Source organism: Poecilia formosa, unplaced genomic scaffold (assembly GCF_000485575.1).
Source record: "Poecilia formosa unplaced genomic scaffold, Poecilia_formosa-5.1.2 Scaffold492, whole genome shotgun sequence".
Lineage (NCBI taxonomy): Eukaryota > Metazoa > Chordata > Actinopteri > Cyprinodontiformes > Poeciliidae > Poecilia > Poecilia formosa.
The window spans coordinates 128,985-139,658 of NW_006800431.1; the positions used below are offsets into that span (position 1 = coordinate 128,985).

At 37.1% G+C, this 10,674-nt stretch overlaps 1 protein-coding gene across 2 annotated transcripts in view; it reads left to right on the top strand.

Annotated features, from left to right (window-relative positions):
• Positions 1-8,725, top strand: part of chrnb1 (cholinergic receptor, nicotinic, beta 1 (muscle)) — a 44,928-nt gene extending 36,203 nt beyond the window's left edge. For both annotated transcript variants that reach the window (XM_007578793.2, XM_007578794.2), the window contains 3 exons: positions 3,969-4,147; positions 7,829-7,976; positions 8,084-8,725. In XM_007578793.2, coding sequence (XP_007578855.1) covers positions 3,969-4,147; positions 7,829-7,976; positions 8,084-8,230 — 474 coding nt within the window. In that variant the 3' untranslated portion in view covers positions 8,231-8,725. The remainder of the gene's footprint in view (positions 1-3,968; positions 4,148-7,828; positions 7,977-8,083) is intronic.
• Positions 8,726-10,674: the final 1,949 nt, after the last annotated feature.

A 10,674-nucleotide genomic window follows, 5' to 3' on the forward strand; every position in this document is an offset into this window, starting at 1 on the left:
TAATCACTCTCCTGGTAAAGCAAGCAGTGAGTGAGCAAGAATGTTACGATACTTGCGGATGAATATTGATTTTTTTCTAGGAAAGAAAATATCGATATATATCGCAATATCGATATTATTACACATATCTAGTATTTACCCAGAATGCCCTGCATTGTAGTCCACTTCCTGCTTTCTGGTTCGCTTGGCATTCAAATCTGCATCAAAACCACGCCAAGGTTCACTTTAACTGAACCCAGACCAAGGTTTGTAGGCGGACCAGAGTCTGCTTTAATGGTCCGCGTTGGAGTTTGATTGCGCAATCACACCTCGCCGTACAAATGCACCCTTAGTTTGCATTCACACCAGGCCTGTTTAGTCCACTTGAATCAAACTACAGTTCATTTACCTAGAAAGTTCAGTTTCTTTATAGAAGGGAAAATGCGCAATCAAACTGGTGAGGACCAAAGAAGTGAACTTAAAACCTAAGTCTTGGTTCAGTTGAAGTGAATTCTGGTCCGGTTCGGATGCATATGTGAACACCAAGCGGACCAGACTCAAAGACAAATGAGAAATCCTACAAAAAAATCTGACGCCGATCCATTTTTGTTTACATTTCGGGAAGAAGGAAGTTGCGCTCAGTATTTTCTTCAGAGGTTTTCATGTCAATTTGTTCAGTGGTTCTTGTTGCAGCGCCGCCCCAGGCGAGGAGGGGAACAGGCGAGGAGGGAAACAGGTGAATTTGAATAATTTGACACAATCCAGTGTGAAAGAGAACCACACCAGCTGAAAATGTAACAAATGTTTAATTTTTGGTCCAAACCGAGTCTACTGGAGTATCATACCTACCTTAGACATCATTCAGAAGTAATTCTCATAAATTAGGTTAATATAACAAACTAACAACTGATTAATCATTACTTTAACTGAGTTTTAAAGCTTAAACAAGTTAAATGTTATTGACTACAACTTCCTGTTCCAGCAGACGGCACTGGGTTTAATTTAGCATTAATCTGTGTGAGGAGGCAGCGATTGTTGGATTAAGAGTCGCCAATGTAAATGTCACCCTGTACCATTAACCCCCATCAGCTGCTGCTGCCCTCACTGTACATAATGTGAAGCTAATTACGGCTCTTTACGTCGGTCTGTCACACCTTTCAGGGAACGCTCACCTGAGATTGTACCTCAGTACTTGCATACAGGTGATTTACACGGTCTAATGGAGCGTAGCTGGAAGAGACGACCTTTATATGTTCAGCTTGTTCCAGTCCTGCTCTCCAGAAGATCACTGGGTTCATAACATGATGGAGGAAGTAAACTTCTGCACAACAAAAAGCACATTTATGCCTGTTTGAGGCTTTATTAGAGATAGAAATACCAGTTTTTACAATTAAAGTCAATATTTATATTCACTGCATATAAAAGTAATTGTTTTTCTCACTTTTTGACATAAATCGGGCTAAAAGTTTCTTGTTTAAAACCCAAAATATTTCTATTTGCTAAATCCCAGAATAGTGAGAAATAGATTTTTTTTTCTTCAGTCACTATGATTACTGAACCTTTAAACAATTTAGGAGAATCTAAAGTTTTAAAGTTTATTTTTATATCTTCTTAAATTGAGAAACTTTCTCATTAAAACAAGAAATCTGATTTTAACAAGTTTCTTTTCTCGTTTCAACAGAAAACTTTGTTATAATGAATTATTTTAACTTAGCTGATACTTTAACATGTCCACATTTTGCTCTTTTCTTAGTCCCTCCTGATGTTTAAAAAAAATATTTTTACAATCAAAATTAGAGATTTAAAAAAATATATATTTTTAGAAACATTTCCAAAACTTTTTGATATTTTTGGAAATATTGTGAAATTCCAATTCATTAATTTTTTTCCCCAAGTTCTGGCAGTTGAACACTTTCATAGGAAGGGGTTCAATAAGTAAATACATTTTGCTAATTTGTAATTTTGATTGCAAAAACAAACAAAAATACTAAAACAATTCTGAAGTTCTGGAGGGACAAAAAAAGAACAAATGTTAAAACATCAGCTAAGAAGTTAAAGTTTAGACAAATAGTTTGAATGGGAAATTATTCAAAAATACCAATAAATTAGTTAGAAAGTAGCTAAAGGACAAAGTTAAAGTTATAGACTCTTTTTCTCTTGAAGAGACTCTAACGTGTCACATTAGAAATTATTTTCTTCACCTGGAACAGAAAAGCTTGTTGAAGTTTAATATGTATTAATACATTTATAACATCAAGTAGGAAATATTTCCAGTTCTGAATTAACAAAACCCGCCTGATGTTCACCATCAGCTTTATTATGAAAAAGTAAAAAATTAAGACTTTATATTCGTTTCTGAGGTCATAATTTTTAATTCATTAAATATAATCAAATAGTAACAAATAGTTCCAGATGTTATTCCAATAAATGATAATATTGTTGTTTTCAACTAATATAATGGAAATAATGGCAAAATAAAGTTAGAACAGATTCTCAAAAACTTTAGATCCTCATGAACTTTTAGCACTGGAACTGGAAGCCATTTTAAATATCCAGAATAAATAAATAAACAGAAACAACAAATTAATAACAAAGTCTCTGCAAACAAAACACCAGCTGAAGAGTTTTATCATCCAGTTTTTGGTAGAAACAGAAAAACAACATATCATGCCAATGGAAATTATCGGGTTTGCTTTGATTTATCATGCAATTAATTGATTTATTGATTATTGTGACCTAATCATGTTACATATTCAGTGCCGGTTGATTTTTATCATTAAGCCCATGATGAGTTATTTAAAAAGCATCTTAAAACTCATGAAACAGAGCAGAAATGAACCTATTAAAACCTTTACTGTATCGATCAAGGCCAACGTTTGTCCGTATGATGAGCTGTTTTATCGCCCTGCTCGTTCTTTAAAAGGCAAATATTCCTTCTCCCACATTGATCCACCAAACTGTAAATTTGAATTTAACAGCAGAAACTTGGGTGTTGCCCAACGCGAGTCCAACTGAAAGTGCTTCTTTGGAAACTCCAGAGGAATTAGTTTTTTTTCTCCAGAGCAACATGAATTACAAAGCAGTGGTTTCTAATCAGACTGAACAGACGTGTTGCTGCTAATTTACTCAATAAATAAGCAAAATTGTAAATGGGAATTTGTACAACAAGAGCAAAGAAGGTAGAAGAAATGAGCTTGGAGACCTAACCAACCAGCACCCTGCACAGGGATTTAAAAGCTCAGTCATCTGTAATTCATGAGCCAAATGTGACGAAATTGTTATTTATTAAACTAAAACCTAGGGCTGATTGATAGGGCTTGATGGGGCTGGTTATTTAAGAAACTGATTATTCTCACGATTAATTAACAGTAATTGAATAATAAAAAGGTTCATTCTGCAGGTTTTTCATTTAAGACCTTTTATACAATTTTATATATACATTAAAAGATACAAATAAACAATTCAATTCCATTTTAAAATAAAAAAAATTAACATTGTATCTACATTTAACTTTTTGGAATATAAAACAAAAAAAATATTTGTATTTAACAAAATATAATGGATCGGTGGCCTTAGTCAGTTGTTGAGTAAAAAGTCGCTGAATGTTTATGGAAAAAAAAACTTAAAGAAAAAAGGCTAATAAAAGAAAAAATTCATTGTGTTGTACTTAATTTTAAAATTACAAAAACGTTCATCTGCATCGACTGGATGCATTGTCAGGGCCACACAAAAGTATTGTAAGGGCCACAAAAGGCCACCGGGCCGCAGTTTGAACACCCCTGGTGTCGGATAATAACAGTTGGAATATATTAGCCAACAATTATTTAACTTTAAACAGTCTTTTGTGATATAAATACAACAGAAATTGAAATTTAAAAAATAATACAACAGCTTTAGTGTGAAGCATAAATAATCTAGTTAGTAAGAAAAAAGCATTTGTATCGTCATAATCTGTCAGATTAACTCTTAGCCCTTCACTCTCCACCCAGATCTTCATCCACATGCTGCCTCCTTACCTCTACATGATGCGTCCCAAAGTGGAGACGCCGCTTTCCCTCGAGATGATTCCCCGCAGGGAGAAGCAGATGGTGATGACCATCAGCAAAGCCGCCGACGAGTATTTCATCCGCAAGCCGGACTTGTCCATCCTGTTCCCCAAGCCCAACAGGTGAGCATCCTGAGGCGCTAGCCAACGGGATAAGACCAGCTAGCTGCTAAAGAAGCAGCTTGATTTGGAATTAAACTGGTTTAGACGCAGACAGACGTGTGAAATATCTGACTTACAAGGAGCTAGCGGATTCCAGAGGGCGATCACCGATCTCCCAAAATTAAGGAAAACGGCACCAATAAAAAATATACTTTTTTACATATTTGTTGAAATATGTGGAAAGAGACAGATAATCTGTGACAAATAAATCAAGCTCCTTTGCCTTCTCCCAGCACTAACTAGAAACAACCAATAAAAACCAGAAGGCGGGTCTTAGCGCTGTCAATCACTCTCGTGTGTGCGCCTGCTGGCTGTACGGTACAGCTTCTCCCTGTCATCTCGAGTTTCACAGATTCCCTCGGTGTCTAGCATTAGTTTGGAGATCGGTACATGCAGAGGTGGGCAGAGAACCTAAAAATTACAGTCAAGTAAGAGTAACAGTACTTCAAGTAAAAGTAAAAAGTACTTATTGAAATTACTCAATAAGAGTAAAAAAAACATTTGGTAAAAAGTACTGAGTAACTGATCAAATTATCAATCATTTAATATTTAAAAATTACATCATCAGACTGAGCAAAATATAAAGTTAAGTAGAAATTTTGATATTTTAAAGACCAAAATGACAATAATTCACATAAGTAACAAAATCAGACAAAATAAATGTTTCCAAATCAGTTTCTTTCAATAAAAAACTGATGAAACTTTAACAAAAACAGCAGGTGTGTGTCTGAGTCCGATGGATTTCTGGTTAAAACATGTTTGTTTTTCATTCAGTGGGAAGAAAATCCAGAAATTTTACTAAAGTAAGAGAATAAATACTTCATAATAAAACTATTAAAGTAGAAGTAACAATACTCCTTTTTTAAAATTTCAAATGAAGTTACTCAAGCGAATGTAACTGAGTGAATGTAACTAGTTACTCCCAGACTCTCAATCCCTTCTTCATGTTTTTCCCACTAAACTCTCCAAACCGTCCCAGCAGCGCGTCTGTCCTCTGTGAGAAGTAAAATATGTCTGGAGGGAAAAGAACAGCCGCTGAAATAATAATGACCCGCACAAATTGACTCTGACACAGGAGAGCAGAAGATGTGTGTCTCAGTAAGAGGAGGGGCGGTTGTGTCAGAACAATCTGATGAGACAGCAGTATCTCCCGGTCGGCCATATATACACTCACATGCACCTTTCTAATTGGTTTAGTGGATGTCTTGGCACTAGACCTGGCCAGTTTTCCTTAAAATTAATCTCCTGAATAGTAATTTTCTTCTTGCTGATGAAGTGTGACTCTGAGTCATAAAAGACGGAGAGCAGGGAAGGGGTTGAAAGGTCAAACTGTATCTGCTCTCCATCCTTTCCCCGCTCCCTGTTTCCGTCTACCTGATGGAGCTTCACCTGTCTGAGGTCACAGCCTGCTCACCTGCCGTGCTCAGAGCGCCGTGATGGCAGCTCTGCATCGTAAACTCAGCAGGTCATGAGCAGAATACCAAGCAGCTGGTCGTTTTCCTCACACTGCCGCATGCAGCCACAGAGCAACGCTGCCCTCTGGTGGACGGAGTCTGCAGTGGCTTAGCGGCTTGGTTGATTACAGTGTCTAAACAAAAACTAAAATTATTTTTAAAATGTATGAAAATTATTATTTATTTTGTCAAGAAATAATTATAAATAGGAATAGTTTGGATTGTTATGACAAAGTCTCAGGGCCAGGCTAAGAAAAACAAAACAAATGAGAATTAATTCATAATATTTCAAGAATAAAGCCAGAAAATTACCAAAATAAAGATGTAAAGTTATCAGAATAAAGTCATAGTACTAGGAGAATGAAGCCATAATAATACAAGAATAAAATCATAATATTTTGAGAATAAATTCATAATATTTCAAAAATAAAGTCAGAAAATTACCAGAATAAAGGTATAATATTATGAGAATTAAGTCGTAACACTAGAATGAAGTCATAATTTTACTACAGTAATTTTTAACACAGTGGAATTTTTTTTATTTTTTTAAGTTTTCAATATCAGAAAATTTCCACATTGTTTCTTGTACATATTTGAAATTGATCTAAGTTTTTTGGCGAAAGTTGTACTTACTCTATTTCTTCTTTTATTCATAATTTCCATAATCCTCCATTGTAGATAAGTAGTTGTTAACCTCATGTTCAGAACTACAAAATACTATTTGAAATGTAGTTTTGTTTTCTCTTTGTTGTGTTAAATTTGTATTTCTGTGTCCTTTGTTGGTAAAAATGTGAGTATTTTTGTGAAACCGTGTCACATTTTCTGTCATGATATTCTTTAATATTTTGGCTCAGTGTAGAAGCTGTGGTTGCGTTTTGTGCTTCAGCTCTCAGCCTGCTCTTCCCTTTTCCATATAATTTAATGTCACGGCGGGGAAAGAACGTTTGAATTACCGTGGCTGTGAACATTTCTCAGTGGCAGCTGTGCAAGGCGGCCTCAGAGCGTTTTCCTGGCCTCCCCCAGCGGCTCCTGGCACCGGCTGATGGCTGGTAACTGAGGGAAACAAGTAAACACTGAAACATTCACACATTCTCACGTAAGAGATTCTGGGCGGTCAGCAGGATCCAAGCAGCGGCTCCCACAGCGGTACCGGCGCTCCTGACCTTCCCTTTATTCCTCTGACTGGCAGAAGAGAGGAAGCCAGACGTATTGCCTGCTTCACAGCTTTATAGACTTTAATTTACGTTTGGACCTGGACCAGACCTGCAACCCAGTGTGTCTCTACAGTTTGGAAATATAAATGTTACTCTTTGGAATATATTTGTCCCAAATGTGTGAAATTTAAAAAATAAATTAAAGTGAGCTTGATCATTTCATTCTGATAAATATTTTTTGAAGGGTAATTTTGTTTACAAAGACTTCATAATCTATTTTATCTATGGTTTGTGTGATTTTTATTTCCATCTTATTTATTGTGTCTTTTTTGGATATCTAAAATATTTTCCAGTTCCAGTGTGAAGTGTACAAAATAACACCCAGCCGGTTTTTGGCAATAAGTTTATGTTTTTTGGTGTCTGGAATATGAGCCATTTCTCAAACCTCTGGAATGTAACGTCACAAATCAGCAGGCCTTATGCCGTTACCTAGCAACCCCACTGAAGCCCAGCCCGTTACCTAGCAACTCAAGTGGAACTCCAGCATGTTTACCACTGTATGAGCTGTGCAATGGCTGCTGGAAAAGACACCATTTTGTACTTGACGTACCATCCAGAAACCACGTGCTGCAGTCTCGCTGGTTGTGCAGGAGGCTCCACTTCTGCTTTTCAAAGATGCATGGTTGTATAATTGCACATCTGTTTGCAGCCATTTTTATGTGCTGCAAGCAGCCATGAGCATGACCAAAAGCATATTGTTTGGATTAAAGTGACAAGAAGCCGTAAAACAACTCAAAATCAGCAGAACTGATCAGACTAAAATCTCATTATCTAAGAATTATGTGCAAAAAAATTTTTATGAGAATGTTGTGTACAGGCCGTAGACCTATCCTAACCTGTTCAAGGAAGCATTATGGGTAACCAAACCCTGCAACAGAGTTTCTATTATAAACTTTACATTCATTCAGATGTTCTCTGGATCTCTGACTCGTTTTCATCATCTGCAAAACGCCGTTATGTCCTTTGCTCTGCAGGTTCCAGCCAGAGGGGCTTTGCACCGATTTGAAGAAGTTCATTGACGGCCCGAGCTCCTACCTCACTCTGCCTGACGAGCTCAAGTCGGCCATCGACGCCATCACGTACATCGCTGAGGCTCTGCAGGCTGAGAAAGACTACGAAGCGGTGAGTTTTCCTGTCCTCTGGTTACATCACAAGATCCCTGCAGACTAATCCTCATGTTCTCTGGTTTCCATCTTCTCTACATTTCCTAAATCCCTCTCTGTCGACAGCTGAAAGAGGACTGGCAGTTCGTGGCCATGGTGGTGGACCGCATGTTCCTCTGGATCTTCGTCGTCTTCACCACTGTGGGCACTCTGGCCATTTTCGCAGACGCCAGTTTCAATCACACACCCACAGATCCCTTCATATTAGCCTGAAACGGTTTGGTGTTCCTTCAGGAAAACGGAGGAGAGCATTCTCCCGCAAGCGTCAACAGGAAAATATAAGCACTGTTGGCCCGAACTTGGTAATCCCTTGGTGTCGGTTAGTGCTTGGACTGTAACAACCAGTCTAAATTTAGCATAATCCATAATACATATTGGTGATTTAAAGCATTTTAGCTGCAGATATGTCAACATGCTGTTAACACATAAACACCATGAAAAAGCAGCTGCTGTAATAAGCTGGCTAGTTGCCTTTGAGAGAGCGTGGCACATGCCTGGGGGATATTTCTGCAGCCAAAGTAATCCTATTTGTGCTTTAGACACTGGTGTATAGGCTAATCTTGTGTCGGAGTCCAGAACATCAGTGTCCCCCGTGTCTCACTTTGTCAGGGGACGCAAGGACGCCACGTGTCCTTTATGGTACATACATAGCTGCAAACGTGCTTTTGTTTTTGTCATTTCAATAAAGATCTGAGGGGAGGATATATATCAAAGGCTCCATCTGTTGTCACAATGCTTCAGCACCGCACATCACCTGCCCATTCAGCTAATATTAGACTAATTAGTAGGTCTAATAATAGGCGGTGGTTACTCCACACCGGGTTTCTCCTGATATGTTCTTCATATCTATTAGTTATTGTATCAATTCCCCAAGCAGAAAAACTGAATTTAACAAAGAAAATGTATAATCTACACACTATTTATTATAAATTGTTCATACAGATTACATCTACAATTTGAAAAGTAACAATTTTATTATTTTTGTTCCATTTTTGGTCTTTTTCAGCGTTCATTATAATTAAATCAGCACCTAGTGATTTTTAGATATAAATATAAATCATTATGTTAATTTAAAGCTTAATAAAAGAAACTGAATATACAGCCAAAAGTTGCACTAAAGTTATGACTGAACTATAAACACTCAAAATATGATTAAATCACTTGAATGCAGGACATTTTTAGATTTGAAGCTAATGATGAGCCAAGCATGGAGGAGATTTATGATCTTTATTTAACATTGGGGAGATAATTTTACATTTTCTTGATCTCCGCCTACTTCTTGATGTCAGTCAAGTTCTGTTTTATGGCATTTTCTGATTATACACATCTACCTGTAAGTCAAATACACAGCAACTTAAAACCAAAGTAACGCCTAACTAGAGTCAAGCTAACAGCTAACTAGAATAAGGTCAAAAACAACAAAAAAATTTATGTCCGATTTTTCGCGTAGTCCTTGTTGCTACTAAATAACCGCAGTCAGGCTTTTCAGTAAACGGTCATGACCCCAAAGCGACCCGCATGCGCAGAAGAAGGATGTTGACGTCACACAACTGCGCTCTGTTACAGAAATAATGGATCCCACTGCATATGGATGACAGAAAAGTTATTCAGCAATGTTAGATAACAGACTTGTCACACGATCATACAAGACGAACAAGACGAAGGAAGCTAATAAAAACAAAGAACAACTGAAGACACTGATCGCAGATGACGTCAGTGTTGCCCGGATGTGCGGACAGAAAGAGCATAAACATAAATGGTGACATTTGAAGAGCGTGCAACGTTGGAAAATGAGGAGAGCAGCTTCGTTTTCAATACAGAATCACAGCGAGGAGCAACTGAAAATCGGAATCGCATCGCCACAATAATAACGGGAAGTAGCCATTAGCATTAGCCGAGTTACATCATTTATTTTATTTTAATTGAATTATATTTTATTGAAAGCCGCAAGATAACTGAAAATGTTTGTTTTGAGAATTCAGGGCACAGTGGTCATTTTATTATTATTTCGCTATTATATTTACCAGTTTGGATAAGCTGACTTCCTATCAATGAAGAAAAAAACATGCCAAGCAAAAATACACCAGACACAGACCTACAGGCCAGAGGCGGTCCTAGAGGGGGGCCGGAAGGGGTACTGAGGAAATTATACTAAATGTGTTTTGTTAACATTTAGTGGTAGATTTATTTAACCTTCACAATTTTACTTAAACAATGAATGAAAAATTATAGTACCGCACTGTTAGCTGCTGTATTGAGATAGGATCAGGGTAATGCAATTTCTACATATGATTTTCAAATAAAGTTCAGATTAATGACAGAGAACTAGTCATTAATCTGAACTCCTACCTTGATAAACTGGTTTTAGGTTTATTAATTGTATGAACGTTATTATGTCAATGATAGACATAATAAAAGAATAGGCGCCTCATGGGCCACTCTTACCTACTGTCGCTGACGTGATGTAGGGCCGCCATCTTGGAGTGGTCGCCCATTCCACTCAGCGTTGTACGTTTGAGGCACAATTAAGTGTCATCGCATTTTATTAATTATAACTCGCTAAATCCTAAACAGATTTTCATGCTTTTTTACTAGAAACCTTATTCAAACAACTATCATAGCTACATTTATGAGGAAATTAATCTTAAAAGTATTTT